The following is a 19415-nucleotide window of genomic DNA, read 5'->3' as shown; positions in this document are numbered from 1 at the left end:
GTGGCATTTGGGGCATAAGTGGTGGCTATCTTGCTGGCATTTGAAACTTCTTTTATTGCAAGAACCCTACCATAAAAAATTACACGAGAGCTGTAATTCCTTATACTGCAATTACTTCAACGAATATTTAATGGAAAAAAAGTTGAATACCAGGAACTGCCATCTTAAGAATTTAGATATGTGGGGGAGTTAAGAATGTTCTCTGCCTTGATTTTTGTTCTTCAAAGTACTCAGGGTATAAAGGCATACTTCTCTGTGCAGCAAACACATTCGCAACCACTAATTTCTTTGCAGTTGACTCTTCAAAATTGAAAATGCAAAATTCTGTTTGTTTTTTTGTTTTGTTTGTTTTTGTTTTTTAAAGAAATTCTCATGGTCACTGCAGTGTTACTAGTTGTAGCAGCAACTAAACAGGGATGAAACTGTTTGAGTACTGAGTATTTAATTTGTTCTAGAAGAACAAGTGTTTTTATCAATCACATTTAATCACTTTGGGGTAATTTTAACTTAGGGTTGGACTAACAGTCTTCTAAAAGTTTTAACTGCTCACTCCGATGCACAGAGCAATGGTACATTTTTATTGCTAGGAGACAGTTGCTTTCTAGTTCTGTGTCAAAGAATATTTCAGCACAATCTTCGGGGAACCTGCAGCAAAAAAAGGTGCAGTGGTAGAGAAAAGTTTGAAGCAATTTAGATTTTATAAAATTTAATTTTTAATGAAATAAAATAATTGTTGATTAACTCTTCACAGTTCTAATTCTTAACTCTTTCCAACTTTGATCCAGCACAAGATTGAAATTAATGCAAAAGTCAGCTTTTCAGGGTAGAAAAAAATATTAACTAATTGTGAAAGTGTTAGTTACATTATAAATAATGTTCTTTCACAGTTAAGTTCATTTGTACCAGGAACAATGCCAGTGTTTTGTTCTGTTTTAATAAGCACTTTCTGGTTTACTTCTAATCTTCATTTTGAACTTTGATTAAGTAATGTAACCCATGAAAAACTAATGTGTGTCCTGGTCTTCTGAATACTGCAAGTAAGCAAACGTCTGGTAATGAGCTGAAGTACTCGTTCTCAATAGTTTTCTATCCTTCCTGATAGAAAGCTCTTTCCTAACCCATCTCTCTTAAACGAGAGTGTTTCAATAATCTTTGTTTTCTGAAGAAGTACCTTTGAAACGTTTCTTGTAGCCAGTGTTTACTGTAGGAAGCGTTCTTTTAGCAGGATTTCCTTCAGCCGTCCACAGAAAACACAGAAGAATAACTCTAATTGTCTGACACTGTAATATTTAGTGGGGGCTGAAAGAATATTCTGTTAACCTAAGGGAACAAAGAAGTGAGGTTCAGTGAATGCTGTCTGAAAGTTTGCAATCTAATTTCCTATGAGAGTTCTCAAAAAACTTAAATCTCCCTTCCCTTGAGATGCATAATAAAATTAATCAGGTAACCAGCTTGTTGCCATGCTTTCTGAAACAGCATTCTGCTGACCTGCAGGTTTGCAAAGTCTGGTCAGTTAAAAAAAAAAAAAAAAAGTGTTTCTGCCTTCTGGAAACACTTAATAATCTCCCATTGTCCGCACTTGCTTTGATTTTTATTTATTGATTTGCTTCACTCTTGACTCCAGTTTCTTGCCTCTACTACCTTAGTTTGCCTGGATCAGTTTTCCCTAGTAAAACCCCAAGTCACTGACAGCTTCTTCTGTTTGCCCGACACAAGACAGTTTTGGTTTATTTTGTTTTGTTTTCAAATTCAGCGGCATTATTTAACTTTTCTGCCTGTCCTGGCAACTTGCTGGCATTACGTTCCTTCACAGAGCTCTGCCTTCAGCTCTGAGGATGTTTCAAGCCGTTTTGCTGGTGGCTTTTTTCTTGAAAGTACAGTTGCCACTGCAGGAATCGGCATGTTTGTGACACCTCCTCTGAGCACCCGGTCCCAGCGGTGCGTTGTGTCAGTTTGGCTGGGTAGGTGGCTTCCCTCTCTGCGCTAGCTCTTGTCTTGCACTCAGGACCTACATATTCACTTGGGGGTTGGTGAAGTTACTTCTGTATGATCTCTGCCAGAGCTTTCCAAACATGCTTCATTAGTAAGCTGGAGCTGTTGTGTCTGAATCTCCATCCAGCCAGGCTGCAGTACACTTCGCAGAGGGTTCTGGACAGCTCTGCCACTCGTACTGTAAGCATCCTGAAAGTCAAGGAGAGATTACAGTTTTGGCAGCCAGTGCTTGTGGTGGGTATGGAGGGATGCTTAGCAGTGCGGGGTTCCTCATTCTGATTGCTGAGAGAATCCCTGCGTGTGCACTAGAAGTACCTGTGTCAATCAGTTATTAGCTTCCTTTTGGCTAACGGTATGAGAGCTTGTGTTTTGTGCAGCCAAATGAACTTGAGCACTGAAAAATGTTGTTTTCTCTTCCTTCTCTTGTTTTCCTCTTAACTCTACTTTGCCTACAGCTCTTTTGTTTCAAGCTATTAGAGTTATCTACTTCAAGGCAAACTGGTCTATTACATATTCAGTAGAGTTCAAAGAGACTAAGGTACTGTATAAAGACATGAATAACATTGTCAAGGAACAAAAATAGGCTGCAGTAGTCTCTTAGGAAACCCTTGAGTTTGGAGATGAGGTGTCTGGAATTGCGTGTGGATTGTGAAGTTAGGGAAATTGGAAATAGGCCACAAGTAAACCAGTCACTCAAATGAAAATGGTATAAAATGTTTATAATCCTTGAAGCAAACTACTTCAGGACTGCTTTATTGCTATTTTTGTAAATATTGTGATAACAGTTATCAGTTAAAGCTCACAAAAGAAACATTGCTGTAATGTGAAGCAAAGCCGAATTTCCGAGTATTCACATGTAGTCAATTGTTGCCTTGACCTATTCACAGTAGAAGAAGGGCAGAGAGAGAGGAGAAGATCACCTGCTTCTAATTTGGTTATTTGGGATTTTAATGGATTAGTTTCTATTCTGATCACGGTAAGCATCCTTGTATCAAATGGTGAAAGTGTCAGACCAGGTGGAACAGAAATTATGACAGGGAAACTGATTTCTCCAGTTGCCTTGAAATGGCAGCTAGGGGAATGACAGACTTTGAAATGAGGAGCCTATCTACAGTGCCTGACTTGAATTGTTCTGAGCAAGGTGTTGACCAGAATTCTCTCAGGTACAAGCTGGTAATTTGAAAATTTCTCGGAGTGTGGTATGTTTTGCTTAATTCACTCAATTGTAGTCAGAATTACTCACTGAACATGAGTTGAGCAAGGGCCTGCTCTATCATTAGGATTAATAACTTTTGTCATTTTTTCCAGCCCTTTACATGCAAACGACTTATTTCGTAAAGTACAGAAATAATTTGTATCAGCGCTATTTCATTTTGCTGTTTTACTTGAGGTTCTAATCTAAATAGCACAGTTCAAGGAAGAAAGTGACTTGAAAACTTAATCTTGAATATCAGTAAGTCCTGATGGTATTTTTCTGGTTTATACCTTTTTAAACAAAAGGATAAATACATGAAAAGTTATCTGGTAGTAGACTTTTTTTTTTTAGAACACATTTTTTCTATAAACTAAAGATGAAAACCTCAGGAGTATACCTACTTAAGCTGAGAGTCTTAACGTGTATCCCGACTTGCATATATACCTTTGGGGGACTGTATAGGCCTCTATTGAATAATGTTAGATTTGTGTTTTTGAAGATGTGACCCTGACTTACGCGCGCTTTACATAATACTAATGCAGCACTGTGAGGATTTAAAGCAGTCGTGGGAGGTTAGATTGTTATTGATTTAACAACTATTTTCTTAAGATGGATGTATTTCTCATACTTTCTTGAGTCAAAAATGTAAGATGATTGTTAGTTATTATCTTCCTTGCTGTTGTACTTGTTATCCAGCATTTCGACAATATATACATACATAGATATATATAGGCAAGATTAGTGAGTAGGATATCTTAAGTTTCTTTGCCAGAACTGTGTATTTACATGGCATGCATAACAGTAGATGTAACCCCCTGTTTAGTATAAAAAGCTATAAAGATCTAGAGATGCTTATGTATTGTCTAAACACATAGGACTTTCTCAAATTAAACATTTTTTATGCAATTTTCAAAACTGAATGATGGTGTTCTTTGTTTACCTTTGATTTCAGAGTGTCAGTAGTATACCATGTCCTGTGACTGCAGTCAGAACTTTACCTACCTTAGAAGTTAAACAAGCAGAAAGGCCTTCAAGCAAAAGCAAGGATCCTCCTAGGGATGAAGAAAAAGAAAAAAAAAGAAAAAAACACAAGAAAAGATCTCGGACAAGATCTCGATCACCTTTCAAGTATCATTCTTCATCTAAGTCCAGATCTAGATCACATTCAAAAGCAAAGCACTCACTTCCCACTGCCTATAGAACTGTCAGGCATTCAAGGTGGGTTTGGAAACCAACCATATTCTCTAGAGTTCTGTGTGAGCTAATACTGGAAATGTTTTTGCACTTCTCTAATTACATAGGGATATAGTCACCCTGAAGACAGTGAGAAAATATCAAATATGGAAAATCTCTGAAAATATTTTTGATGAAATAGTTGTTAATTTCTAAATACATAGTGCAGAATTTACACCAGCAAATTTCACTCTGGTCTGTGAAATACCTGGTGATACTATGTAGGAGTGTGATTATAACAAGAAGAGGAGTTTGTGGCTATTGCTCTGGTATAGTAGCAATATTAAAACATGAAATAGAGAACTAGCTGGTTGAACAGCAAAGCTCAGAAGTAAAGCAAGCAGTTGGGTAGCATGTGAAAAGATGTGATGGATGAATGGCAGGAGAGAGATGACAGGAATCAAAGAAGGTTGAAAGCAGAGTTGTTGTGGAACAGAGACCATAGAAGAATGTAGCCCACTGCAGTTGGGCTAAATTTGACCATTAATGAGATTAAATGCATTATGTTAATTATCTGGCTATATATATTATGTTATATTAATACTATTAATTACATCTAAGACATTTGGGTCTAGGAACCTTTAAAGATTGCTGTCTGTAAACTTCTGTTGTATCTTAATTTCCTTTTGCAGAGCAGTTGCTGTGATCAGTCAGAAGGGCATGTTCCCGGGGTTGTAGTCTCTGGATCATGCTACAGAATATCCAAACAGTATTTCAGTAACTTGTAGTTCAAATGAATTATGCATATAAATACTACCATAGCTGTATATGTATCTGATGCACGCAGAATTATGTATTACCTCTGTGGACATGCCAATGGTTTAAATGCTTCTTCTATAGAAACAGCTGGTTCAGCTATTTCTCAGTTTTTTTCTAGCTGTTGATGGTGATGTGACAAAACTTCAAATATATTTAACAAAGTGTCTAACTATGCTAATATATGTGTTAACGCTTTAAAACTTGATATTTTATACTAGTTTTCTTAGGTTAAATACGATACTTCACTGAAGACATCTCTGCTACTCAGAGATGAAAGAAATGAAATGAACATAACTTGATTTGGGTTTAAACGATCGGTCTGGCACAATGCTTATTTGACTGCTTTTGACAAACAGGTGGTCATGATACTTTGTATGTTATTAGATGCATTCCAAAATATTCTGGTACCATTCTTTTTTTGCACATACCGGTGTATAAAGGGAATGATGCTGAATGAAGCTTTCATTGTTTAGTGAAGTGAATATGTGTCTTCTCAAAGTGGAGGATATCTTGAGGAAAAGTCTTGTCAGGTGAATCACTGATCTTTTCAGCTCCCTGCCAAGCTGTATCTTCACTTGGAACTCCCATGTCGGAACTCCCCTGTATCTTCATACAAGCTATGTCATGTATGTTCTTCTACTGTTTTATTGATAAATGGTGAAAACAAGGAGAATCATCAAAGTAATGATTAAAAAAATAATAATCTTTCTGGTACCTTGAAAAAGAATCATCTAAGAAGATTCTTATTAGTACTTGAGTCTGCTACTCTGTAGGTTAAGGATAATCCTGCATCTTGCATGAGCTTGCATCTGGCACTAACCAGATTAATGACAACCAAGTCAGATGTATATTGAGATGTCTTCAGTGACTTCATGGTGATCTGAAGATATCTCCTTCTTTATCAAGGCTTGAATACTTTCACCAACTGATTTACATTTGGTTCTGGTAGTGGAAAGACCGAACTACTCTATTCTGAAGTCCAACACACATATCACGGACAGTCTTATTTTTTAGTGGATTTTTTTTCTTGATTGGCCAGAATTCAGTTGGTGGACATACTACACAAAAGTCACTACAAATAGTTAATCCGATGGAGCTAATCTTTGTGTGCCCTGTAGAATATGCTTCCTGGCGCAAATCAATTAATAGATGCATACTAGCCCTAGCATAATGGATGACACCTAATTAAATCTGGATGGATTTTTCCTAGATCAGCTGTTTGAATTGTTCACCTGAGAGGTCCAGTAAGCTTGATGCTGGCTGGCTGAATTTTAAAATTGTTTCAGAACTGCACCACATCTTGCATTGAGAACATTTTGCACATCTTAAAATTTGACTAGTGTTAAAGCTGAACAGGAAAGGGCTCTCATTCATCTTGTTTTCTGATCTGAGAATGCCAGTTCAAACAAAGGTCTCTGGAGGGTCTCCCATGCAGGAAACCATTGTTTCTGGGAACTTAAGGCAGTATCATCAGTGCTGAGTTGTTGCCCTTTCACTTTGAGGTTTCTGCAGGTTGTATGAGAAACTTTTTGACAGAAGACCTGTTATATGTCTAAATTTACCTTACTATCTACAGCATTCTCAGTGTGACTAAATCTAAACTTGTGCTTGAGGTCTTCCTGTAATTAATAGTAATTAATACCTTCTTCCTGCATATTATACTAAATATAGTGACTGTTGGTTTACTTTAATGGAAGAGTATTTTATCGCTTACAGTTTTTCTTATATACTAGTAAGGAGTAGTCTGGTGGGAGTACAGTAAAAAATTTGAAATGGAAAAAAATATATATAGTCAGTCAAGACAGCAAGTCTTATGCAGGATGGATTGAATGAATCCTCAGCTGGAAGACAAATTCCAGTGTTGCAAATAAGATGTATAAAGATAATTTTGAGATGGGAGGTGGAGTACTGTGTCCAGCTTCGACCATGACACTTCAGAAGGATATTGACCAGCTAGAGGAAGATTGGAGTGAATCAGCAAAAATTTTCATAAACTAAAAAAAAAAAAAAAAAGGTGGGGTGGTGAGGAGATTTAGAATTATGACTTTGGAAAAACTGGAGGAAAATTAAATGAGTCATCACGTATGCCAGAAAGGTGGGAATAGAACATTCTTCTTCAGTCCCTGGGGTTAGGATGAGAAGTAATGGATTTAAATTAATGGAAGAGAGACTAGAAAGCTTTTTATAGTTTCTCAGTGGTTAATACAGCTTGTGAAAGCGCCATCATGGGAAATTTCTGTATTAAGAATGATGGTTTAGAGAGTATTGAATAGTCTGATTTCTTTAAGTCTTCTCTAGCTCTGTATTTCTAATTAGGTCCTTGAAAAATTAACCCCATGGTCTCACATTGTACAAGAAATGATGGCGATAGTTAGCCAGGCTTTACTGAAAGTGTTTGATAATCCTTAAAGTACTCAGTTTGTTTACAAAATCAAAGTTCTTGCCCCTGAAACTGGAAAGGTTGTAAAATAATTAAGTAATCAAGAGTGGGAGGCTGATTCATAACCCATTCAGATACTGACATGTTTTGTCTCTCAAATGCTAAGGTAAAAATAATGCCTTGTCTTAGTACTTTCCCCAAAAGAAGCAAATGTTGGTGCCTAGCTAGAAGAGATACAACTTTTCTTAATTTTCAACACTAAATATATAAATATAATTTCCATTTGTTGCCTTGCCTTGTTCAAAACATGGCACCTTTCACGTCTCTTATGTCTTTAGTTTTCGCAGTGCTTGATGCAAAATGTGTAACTTTTCTAGATTCCTAAAACACTGGATGTTACAGTTTACTGCTGAATAAGTAGTTATGTAAAGAGTCATAACCACCTGGGATAAAGCTGTGAACTATTTGCAGCGGTTACTGTGTTCATCTTTTATAAATTGGATGGTGCCTAGAGGATAGTCTTTATTGTCTGGTTATTGATGCTAAATTATATGGGAACATTCCTATTTTGAGTAACTTTGCTTTATTTGAATGTCTCAATCTAATGTAGTGTGTTGGAGATTTTGTTGCCTTATTCCATCCTGGACTAGATGTATATGCTAACCTGCAGACCACAATATAGAGCAATTATTGGTGCAGTAGACTGAAAAAAAAAAAAAAGCTGGAATTTTCTTTCTGTAGTACTTACTGCTACAGATCACATTAATCAAAAAAGTGGAATAACAAAGAGGATTTTTTTGTAGTAATTTAATTCATAACTTTCCTAGAGAGTAGTTTGTTGGGCTTGAGGGGTCTGTACAGTGAAAAAATGTGTTTTAGATTTGAAGCTGTTTAAACTGTTATATTTAAATTACCTGTGACAACCAAAAGAGAGATGCATACTCCACAATTTCTCATTAGACTGTATTGCACTTGGATGATAATGAATAGTGAACTACCTCTAAGTTGTAATAATGACCACTCACCATGTGCCCTGTATTTGGGAACAGTCGTAAAAGTCTTAGATTTTGTGAGATTTCCATGCGGACACTCGATGAGCTTCTCTTTAATGCTTTGAGTAGTTACTATTTAATCATATAAGTTCTTTCAAAAAATAAGATTACAACAAACTATATACTGATTTTGGTTTCTAACAAGTTAATAGGGAATGAGATGTAGGAAGTGAAGTTAAAGATAACTTTACAGTAACTGTCTTTGCTGTCTTTGTTCAAGTGATGTTCAGCATTCTTGTCAAACTTTGTTTTTGGTTTTTCTTTGGTTTTGAATCAAAATTAGTTTTGGAAATCATGGAAATAATCATTGCAATATACTTCTATACTGTTTTATATCACTTGTTTATCATTTGGTTTTGCATTGTTAGAGGCATAGACACTGCTTCATTTAAAAATAGGCCTTGGTAAGGTACAATTTTGTACAATTTGCATTTTTTTTTAGTATTTTCTAATGCAACTTTAGTACTGCTGAAGTTGAAAAAATATGTTCAAATAACAGCAAATTAATTCAAAGCATGTCTTGAATATTCATTATTCTGGGTAGCACAACCAAGCCTGTTTAACAGAAACAAGTTTAAAGAAAGTAGTTTTGCAAGGAACCCAGATACAGTGCTTTTATGGAGCCATGTGCTACAACTACAAGAAATTTCTTTGCGTAAATGAATGCTATTTTCTGAACCAAAATTTGCCTGCCAAAGTTAGTCCCACAAAGCTCCTGGCCTAGTATGGCTTTAATTCTAGACCAACATGACAGGTTAAAGTTAAATTTAAGTCATAGAAACAGTAAACAATGTATAAAAACACTGTAAGATATTTTAGCATGGCTTGCTTTGGAGGCGTTAGTCCCAAAGAGATAACGACTTATTACACATCAGTAATTAAGGTCAAAGGTGAGGCATATCTGTTAAATCTGTCTTGGCAAAGAGCCTTTGGTATCTTTCGATCATCTCTAGTAAATGATTCATGGTGTCTTTCTTTTAATCAGCTTCAAAGCACCATAAAAAGTTAGATGTGAATTGCATCTGATAGTGCTGCTCTTTAAAGAAGTGTAAATTGTCAGTCCCTGGAGTTGTAGGTATGCTGTTCTAGCTGGGAAGTTTGATTTTGAAGCTGATGGACAGTAACTGTAAGAAATGACTGCGTTCATCTGCATCTCTGTTTTCTAAAAGTAGATCTTTTTAGCACATGATCTAAGCTAATGATGTCTTTGTATGTGTGAGTGTGGTTTGTGTATGAGAGGGGATGGAGAGGCGCTCATTAGGTATTGAATGATATGGTTCGATGACATTTGGATGTTCATTTTGACCTAAAGTAGAGATGGAAAGTCTAAACTTCTGTTGGATATTGATCATTTTCCTTTATACTGTCTAGTAACATAATAGCGCTAAGCCACATACTGAATTACCGAGTTAATGAGTAACAAACAATAGGTAGTAGTGGCATGCTTCATTAGTGGGTCACTTTTCAATAAGTTTGGGAAGAATGCTTCAGAATGCTTGTGTGAGAGAGAGACTGACTTTTTGCCTCAACTGCAGAAATTTGAGAGATTTGGAAGTAACTGCTCTTTGTTTGTTCCAAGTCAGTTTTCTTATTGCTGAGGTAGTGTCTTTTCACTTAGTTTTAATTCCTGTATGGTAATGAGACATGCCAAGCTTTGTAATCCTTTGAACTTTTGGGACCCTTCTAAACACAAGTTCTGTTGACTTGAAAGGAATAGCGTGTCTTAAAATAATAGTGTAATGAAAGTAATAATTGTTGTATCACAGTAAAACTGTTAAGCTGTTTGTAATTGTTGAAACTAATGGCCAAGTTCTTAACGTTTGGTGGTTGGAAGAATGTTGTAGAACCAAAAAACATCATATCTGGTTCATAAAAATGAAGCTAATGCTTTTTTCTTTCTGATTGTTTGGACTTTTTTTAGGCTGGTCCATATAGGCATGTTTCACTAAGGTTCAGCTTTTGGTTAAGGGACTGAGCCTTTTCAGGAGTCTAGTTAATACCAAAACTAGCACATTTTATTCTGAATGTGAAGTGTGTGCCTCCGTATCACAGACTCACAGCATCCACAGGGACACTGAGCATGGAACCGAGTCTGAGCAACTCATCAATGGCAGCAGCAACAGAGCGGGAAAGTTATCAGGCAGCTTCGACAACGAAAAGATTTGACTGCTGGCGCTCTTTTGAGGGAAATCCTGGTAAAATGTCAAGGTGTCTGACTGACCCCAAACTTTATGATCTGTTGTTTTTTTTTTTTTCCTTTTTTAATCCTTCTGAAAGGCCTGGTAAAGATCAGATTTCTAAGTGACAAAGCAGTTAATTTGCAACCCTTAACTGCCATTGTGATTATTTTTTTCATTTTCAGTTGATCGGTTCTGTTGTAGGTATAAGAGAAATGGCTCAGGAGCGTGTGTGTATATACTAAATATATGGTGCAAGTCTGCAGAAGATCAGTGATTTCACAAATGGCTTCTCTTTTAGTCACTGCAAAAGAACGAAAGAAAATGAATGTTTGGTATACCTGGAGTGACATACCTATAGCAAATAAATAAAGGCTTGAAAATAAACAAATAAAAATCAAATGATTAGAACTATACGCTTTAGTGGGAACAAAATTAACTGTTACTACCGTGAATTTGGGTTAGATTTGGGGCCTAGGTTTTTTTCTTTCTTTTTTTCAAGCTGGGTCCCTGTCTTGTCCCCTTCTCAATCTCCTCCCTGTCTCCCTTCCATTCTTCAGGACTTTCCTCATTCAAATTATTTGGTTATTAAAAAATACTCAGGTTTTTATTTGCACGTCAACTTAATTGCAGATCACACAGAAAAAGAGTTAGGCTGTTAAGTTGATTTCTGATCTTAACTGGGCATGCTTTTTTTTTCATCTTGGTCTTTCTCTTTCTCTCTCTAGGAAAAATATTTCAAGTGAAAGTGCTAGTGCCAAACAATGCCGGTCGTGGGTTGTTGGTCACTTGCACAGGTGAAAATATTAGCTGTGTTAGGATTATTCTGCAGCATCAGGGACAAATTTTCCTGGACTTGTCAGAGCTGGAGATGAACTGAAAACAAAAACTTGCATTTATCTCTGTGATGCAGCAGTTCTAAAAACATTCCATTAATTTGAGAAGACAAGGTCAGGCCTGACAATTCCAGGCTTCAAGCCAAATTGGACTTCTGTGTACCATCATTAGTAAACTCTGTTGCCACAAAAGGTGACTGCACTGAAGTGGAACATTCATGCCTACTAATACAGACATTGATGTCAGCACACAATACTGAAAAAAAAATTGCTTTTCCCCCCCCCCCCCCAGTGTTGGGAGTGAAAAGCAATGGATAACTACACCCTAAATGCGTTGGATGGGTTAGAAATTCATAAGCAACTGACAAGTCTTGGAGACTAAGTACCCCATAATGATATAAAGTAGAAGTGAATGGTGTTACATTTGTGTTTGGTGACAGCACAATTCCACCGAAACAAAAATAATTATACAAATAATATAAGTAACAAAAAGCAAACTTTTGGGTGTTTTTTCCTGTTTAGGTCACGATCAAGGTCACCTAGGAGGAGGGCTCACACACCAGAAAGACGGAGAGAGGAAAGGAGTGTTCCAACAGCTTATCGCATCAGTAATAGTCCTGGAAACAGTAGGAAACGTGCACGATCCAAGTAAGTATAAGAGGTTATCTTCCGGTATCAGAAGACTTTAAATGTTGCCTGAAGTGTTGTATACTCCCTGGATAAAACTTAAAGCTTTGGGTTTCTTTTCATCTGGGGCTTTATTTTATTAGACAAATACATCTGTGGAGGAAAAGAAAAACCAGAAGCACTGATTATCGTTCTTTGCACATTCTTGTATATGTTTGAACGCTAAATGTTGAACCAAATCAATGAATGTTAATACAGTACTGTCTCCTAGCTGTAAAAGTTCGGATTTTATTTGGACTCTGAAGTCTTTGGTCTGTTTTTCATGTTCCACTTGTCCAGTTGATACGACCTCCACAGAGGCCATATACTGGTGTTAAGTTACTCATACCAGTATCTGAAAGTTGCTTGACCACTCACCGTATCTGCACAAATAAAGGGAAAATCCAGTTTAACAAAGTCTGTTTTATGTTCAACAGTTATTTTACTACCTGAGTGGAATGTGAAATCCAAAATAAGTGGTGCCTTTTTTGAGACCACCTTGCATATAGTCTACCTGAACCTCCTATTGGCAAGATGGCATAACAACCATTATTTCATCTCGCTGGTGCAGAATAAAAACATCTGCAAAATGTGTGCCCAAAAGGCTTGAAATGTTTTGTCTCTAAGTTCAACGTGGGAGGAAGTGAAAATTTTCATGCTAATTTTGTCATGTACAGCTGCAGTGTACACAAAACAAAGCACCTTAAGAGTTACTAAACTGAACATACAGACTCTTTCTCTGCATCAGTGAAGATTGTCTTTAATCTGTTTTTCCATATCTCCTGTAGAGTAGGAAACAAGGAGGTCACTTTCACTTTCATGATTTTTAAAATATTGGCATTGTTTCTTAGGATAACTTTCCATCTCTTAACAGCTTCTAGCTAATTGATGTATGGTATGTATAAATGAGAACTTTATCAGTATACTTCAACTGATTCAGTTTTTCATACTCAAAGTTGAGATAAAAATAGAGGTTTCTGTGGAATTCAGCATGCAAATTGGTTAAGCAGAAAAGATCCAATATATAGAAGCTTAGAATGTTTTTCTTCCTATAAATACTTGCAAGAATTGTTTCACAGCCCTGTGATGTTCTTTCATGCAGCGTTGGTGTGCCTGCTGCTTGACCGTTTGATATTTTAAGCTATAAATCATGTTGAAAATAATGCTATTCAAAGTGCTAAATTATGATTGGAGTTTTGAAATAAATGAGACTCCTCTTCAAACAATATTGTTTATATGGGTAGAACTTGAAAACTTTTGTTAGGCCTCAGACAAGAAAACAGAACACTACACAACAACATATGGCAGTAAAAGCAAAAAAGTAGACTGAAGAAAGAATATTGTAGATAAACATAGTTGAGGACATTTTACAGCTCTGACTGCAGAAAGCCTAGCTAGGACTGACATGTTAAATGTCAAGTAAAAATGTAGATAGATGCTGTGGTGCACCATTTTTCCTGATCTTCATTTATGGAGTAGGTTCTTCGCAGTGGGTGTAATGGAAGGAAGGTTTGGGTTCGTGATCTTTCAAAAGCCACTTAGTTTACTTAGGCTTTCTGTGAGGAAGTAATGTATATTTTGCCTGATAGCCAAATGCAGATTTGAATCTTACATGGCAGCCGTCAGCTGAGTGCTTTTTGTTAACCACAGCTAAACAAAGAATAGGCAGGCTTTGGAATCCTGTATCGTCAGAGGACTGAAAAGGACCCTAGACATAATAAATACTGCGGTGTTTTAAACTGCTTAAGGCATTAATCTGATACCTGTGGTGATGCTAGCATTGCTTGTAAATTTGTAGGTACATTTCCAGAAGAAAATATGTAAGAACTAGGAAGCTCTGCTTTGTCTCCTCTGTGAATTTAGTGGCTTACTGCTTAACAAAATAATGTTTATTTCAGAATAAATGTAACAATTGTTTTTTCTGCTTATCCTGTACCTTGGATGTCATCATAGTTACTTGAATAAGAATAATGTAAATCATCTTCATCTGTAATCATCTTAATCATTTTAATCTAACTCATCTGCAGTGAATTGCTTTCCACAGAGAATATGCATGGGTCTTTATGCTAGCTTTTGTGCCTAGAAAAAATATTGTAAAAATAAGCCTGGTTTTAGCATGTGGACCCTTCTAAAACTAGAAAATTGATAGACAATTTCATTCAGCATTTATAGTGTTTGTTCATTATAATCTGAGATTAAGAATACCGAAAAAGCCTACTCTAAAATATTCTAGCACCATGAATGTTTGCTGAGATTTTCAAGAGTTAAATATGAAATATATTCACTGCCTGATTACGTTATGTTTTAAGAAATTGAGCAATTACAGTACATAAGCAGCTAGTCAAGGAATAACCAACTTTGTAGAGGATTTTTATTTTCAAAATTATGGGAATGTTAGAGGCCAATAGAGCTGTGTTTTTGTGTGTTTTTTCCCTGCCATTTAATGATTATTTATGCAGGAAAAGAATAAGGTGCATTTTGTAATTTGTCTTGAATGCTGACTTCTATATAAAAAAAAATCAGACAATCATATGATAAATTCTAAGCATTGTAATTATAGAATATTTACGTGTGTATTTATTATAGCATATTTGCCTTTAAAGTAGAAAATTTCACAAGAAAATGAAAATAAAGGGATCAACAATGCGGTATTTAAAAGATGGGTCTAAGGTTTACAATGTTTTAAGGTGTGTCAGAAGCCTCAGAAACTTACTTCTGTTTAGACTTCTAGCAGAGCATTTCTAGTTCTTTTTTGAACTGACCTTTTTAACCTTGTGAGCTCTAAAAATGGAAGGTGTGCCAGCACCCCCAGCAGAGAAAGCGAGAGAGATGTGCCTGCAGTGAGGTATTGCCTAAAAGCTAAGTTAGTAATTCTGATTACAGTAATATCAATACTGGTATGTAAATCTTAGACATAAGTCCATAAACGAGTGTAAAAGCTTTGATAGTTTCATCTGTAGTATATTAGTAGTTGAATTCTCTTTGAGCTTAACACTTCATATAAGGCAACCTCTGTTTTCCGCCTTCTGTCAATAGTAAATACATCAGGTACCCTTAGTCATTTGTTCCATTCTCTTAGAAGCAAATGTTTGTATATAAAATTTCCAAGTCAGGAATGGTTAGCACTTCAAACGTCTTGCTAGGTGAAGGTTTGCTTGCATAGTATACAATAGCTTGTTTAGGGTTTTGAGCCTGCAGTATGTTGAGTTATGGAGTGGATTACTGTAGTAATTGTTTTTAAAAAGCAAGCAAACTGTGGATTTACCTTGTAGATTTTTTTCAAAGCTATAGTTACATGGTTTGCTCCTTCATGGGCTAAAAAAATACAGGGATATATAAATTATTCTATTTCTCATTATATGTTAGATGTAGGATGTTGTTTGAGAAGGAACTTCCCTCTAGTGAGGTTATTCTGCAGATCTTCAATTAAAGACTTTTCATTGTCATTCTTTAAAGTATCAAATACTGCCGCCTAATTCCTCTGTACCTGAGAAATAGTATTCCAAGTGACAGCCTCAGATACTAGTAGTTTTCCTGTCATAATTTATTAAATGGAGCTTCTGAGACATTGCTTTGCACAACCAGAGAAGTGCAGTATTGGGGTAAGAAAATGCAATATTGGGGTAAGACTCGAACGCTTGCTCAGTGTACATGGAAAAGTATCCTGTGGAAGAGCGCTACGTAATCCTTTAGAAGTGTGAAAAGTACATTTCACTGAGCTAGTTTAATACTACTGTAACTATCCTTCAATAAAATATTTCTTCTCGCAGAAGTCCCCATGAAAAGAAGAAGAAGAGGCGGTCTAGGTCACGTACTAAGTCCAAAGCTAGGTCTCCTTCACCAGCTGTGTCACCAGGCAAACCATCCACACACAAAAATTCTGTGCATTCAGCTAGTGTCTCTCCTGTGGAGAGCAGGGAATCCAGCCAGGAACGCTCCAGGTAATACATTTTCTTAGTAGGGTAATATTGCACTGCTTATGTTTCTTGACTGTGAATGTGTCTTTTGACCTAATTGGTATGGTGAGGAGCTCTGTATGTACGTATATTAAAAGTAGAAGACGCTGAGAGGATGGCACTTTGTACATCAGTCTAATGATGAGCTTGGATCTCCATTGCCTGATGGAGTTTTTATGTAATCCAGTGAAATTTTAGGATCAGATTTCAAAACCTGGAAAATATGTTAACACTACCTCTGCTACATTTACATTTAAGACAGGAAAGTACTGTACAAATTTAATTTGTCAAAGAAGTTTTCATGTTATGTATGAGATGAAATGTGATCCTTTGAATGTAGAGAACTGAAGGTTCTGCTCCTTGTTCAAGTATACCTTGACATACTCCTACAATAAAACTTACATGTAAAATTCTGCAGTGTGATTCTAAGTTAGAAAATGGTAACTCTCGCTAAATGGGGTAACTCTGAAGTAGAATTTTAACAGGGTGGTTTGAATTTCAGTGTGTTTGTGAGATTCACAGTTAAATTATTTCAACAGAATACAGTGCAGTCCTGTTCAAAATCCCTAGCCTGCTGTTGAGATTTGTTTTTGTCAGTTACACAGGAGTGAGTCTTCTGACCGTGACTTACCCTGACTTCTGGTTGAATGAGAGAACTGTTTATTAGTGTATGAGAGAATTGTACAATAAAGCCCAAAACTCTGATGGTGAGTGAAATTCATTTTGAAAACGTAAGCTATAAACTTTTAACATGGATTTTTACTTTTTTAGGGGAGTTTCTCAGGAAAAAGATGGCCAAATCTCTTCAGCGATCGTGTCTTCAGTGCAGAGTAAAATCACTCAGGTACAAATAAACAAATTCAAATTAGCGGCCTAATGGAGTGCGTCCATCATATTGTAATCTCCATTTAATACCTTGTACAATTCTGAGCTTTGCATATGATATAGAGACATGTTCATTGTCATTCTTAATTTGTTTGCTTATGAGAAAAACAATTTTGTTGCTTCCCTAGCAGCTTGATCTTTAGAGGGTTGACTAAACTTGAAATGAAAGTAGCTAAGTTCATTGCGATGCAGTGTATCCACTGTTAAGATATGAAAGTCCACATTATGCTAGAACAATACACGAACAGCAGGTATTACTGAGAGCCCGTCTTGCTATGTTGTGCTCTTAAGTTTCATGGAAGAAAGGTCAGAGGAACAGCTTGGCAAAGGCTAAGTTTGTGGTGTTGACGATAGAGGAAAAATATGTCCTCTTGCAAACTAAAGTAAGTGCTTGTTTTGCGTTGAGCAACATCCACAACTTAGTCTTACCCTTGTTGCTGTTTATGTCTGAATTTTCGTTATGATTTTGTTGATATGTTCAAGTCTGCTGTGACTCATAGCATAACTATTTACAAATAGCTGTATCAGGTATATGCATTGATACAGTGTGCAGTAATTAAATGTTAACATGGTTTTAAGATACCCATCCTCTGTCAAAATAATTCTATTTCTTTTTTAAAAGCTACTGCCTGGTATCACAGGCCCAAGGCTAAATATCTCATCGTCATTAATCTATTTTATGTGACTGAAGCATAAACTAGCCCTTTCATGCAGGTTTTTTCAATCACATGCTTTAGCTCTGTTCAAGGCCTAGGCAAGTCTAATAATTTTTCTCTTATTTTCTACAGGATCTTATGGCCAAAGTGAGAGCAATGCTTGCAGCTTCCAAAAACATACAAACTAGTGCCTCCTGAGACCTGTTGAACTGACCATCAAGAAATTATGTGAAAAAGAACAATATAAAAACTGCCTCATCTCAAATGTACAGGTGAGCTTAGCTCACTTGGTTCACAACTCTCTTGTCTAATATTACCAGACCTTGAGGAGCTAAAACCTATCTTTCTGTACAGAACTGTCTCCTTGAAATTTCATTGAATTTTTTCAGCCAGAATATCTTTGGAAAGTTTTTGGTTTTTGTAAATTGATTTTTTGACTAATTCTTCAGTAACATTTTATGATCAGCAGTCTGTATGTGTATATTTGTAAATACCATGTTTCTGTGATAAAAGTATTACACAATAATAAAGAACGAAACATCTTTCATTAGCTACAGAGTTTTTGTGGAGTCCTTAATTGTTTGCGGTTGACTTCTGTTAGAAGTTTGTTTTCTTTAATACTTTCTGCTTCTTAAAATAACAACTGTCTAGCTACCTTAGGCTGAGAGATACTTTTCATCTCCTTCAGGCACAGAATGATCTAAGAATGCTTGTTTGCCTTGATGTTAGTAGTGGACAGTTTCTGGACAGGGGACATAATTTTCTGTCCATCATTCAGAAGGGACTGCGAGCCTCCATTTGAGTTGCTGACCTTTTGAAGTCAATAAAAGCCTCAATGTCCGAACATGTTTCTCTCTATTTAGCTACAGAGCGTATGTTTTTGTGGTTATACTTACCAGAAATCCACCATTCTTTTAATTTAACATCTTTCATGATGTTGAGGAAGATGCTTACTAACTTCTATGACACATACCAGTCAACACTTTCCAGATCTTTTCTTCTGAACTCAGTATAATTGTAGGCTTGTTTGTTATGCATTCCTTGCAGTACAGTGAGACTATCATTTTTTAATTGAAATACTTCTTTAAATGAGTGCAAAAAGGCAATCACTAAAGAGAAGATATAATTAAAAATCCCCAGATGCTCTTTCAGCTAGGGCTGAATTTTTGTGACCTTTAGCTACTTTCATTTACATCTTCCAAAAGTGGTTGCTGTGTGCCCAGTTTAAATGGGTTAATACTAAGGAAGAAAATCTTGAACGATGTTTAGAGTAATAGATACTACTCTAAAATTATAATAGACAAAAGAAAGGATATGCTGTGCAGTGAATATATCTAGATAATAGCTCAGTTACACTACTGGGACAGCTTTTTTTTTTTTTATCATATTTTAGGCAGATGAGACGTTGATTTCTTATCAAATAAAGACACAAAGGTCTTTATACACAGTCTCAGTTGAGAAGCTTTACTTATTCAGATGACCAGGGACCGAATGGGCTTTCCATTTGCTTTTAATGGTGATAAGGGATGTCGAGGAGAACAGTATGAGAAACAAGGTAGCTAATAGCACCTTAGATACTTACTCGTATGACCGGGGTTTCCTTCAACTGATGTTCAAATTCAAACCCA

At 36.2% G+C, this 19415-nt stretch overlaps 1 protein-coding gene across 10 annotated transcripts in view; it reads left to right on the top strand.

Moving 5' to 3' along the window:
• Positions 1 to 18016, top strand: part of LOC121079460 (splicing factor SWAP) — a 48626-nt gene extending 30610 nt beyond the window's left edge. For 5 of the 10 annotated variants that reach the window (XM_040576761.1, XM_040576766.1, XM_040576769.1 and 2 more), the window contains exons 14-19: positions 4140 to 4405; positions 10664 to 10819; positions 12147 to 12272; positions 16061 to 16231; positions 17018 to 17090; positions 17920 to 18016. In XM_040576761.1, the coding sequence (XP_040432695.1) occupies positions 4140 to 4405; positions 10664 to 10819; positions 12147 to 12272; positions 16061 to 16231; positions 17018 to 17090; positions 17920 to 17985 (858 nt within the window). In that variant the 3' untranslated portion in view covers positions 17986 to 18016. Of the gene's footprint in view, positions 1 to 4139; positions 4406 to 10532; positions 10820 to 11516; positions 11586 to 12146; positions 12273 to 16060; positions 16232 to 17017; positions 17091 to 17919 lie in introns of those variants that run through there. The other 5 variants (XM_040576765.1, XM_040576771.1, XM_040576764.1 and 2 more) reach the window with 4 other exon arrangements.
• Positions 18017 to 19415: the final 1399 nt, after the last annotated feature.

The sequence above is a fragment of the Cygnus olor genome, chromosome 17 (genome assembly GCF_009769625.2).
Source record: "Cygnus olor isolate bCygOlo1 chromosome 17, bCygOlo1.pri.v2, whole genome shotgun sequence".
Taxonomy (NCBI): Eukaryota; Metazoa; Chordata; class Aves; order Anseriformes; family Anatidae; genus Cygnus; species Cygnus olor.
This window is presented reverse-complemented; position numbering and strand designations above follow the sequence as displayed.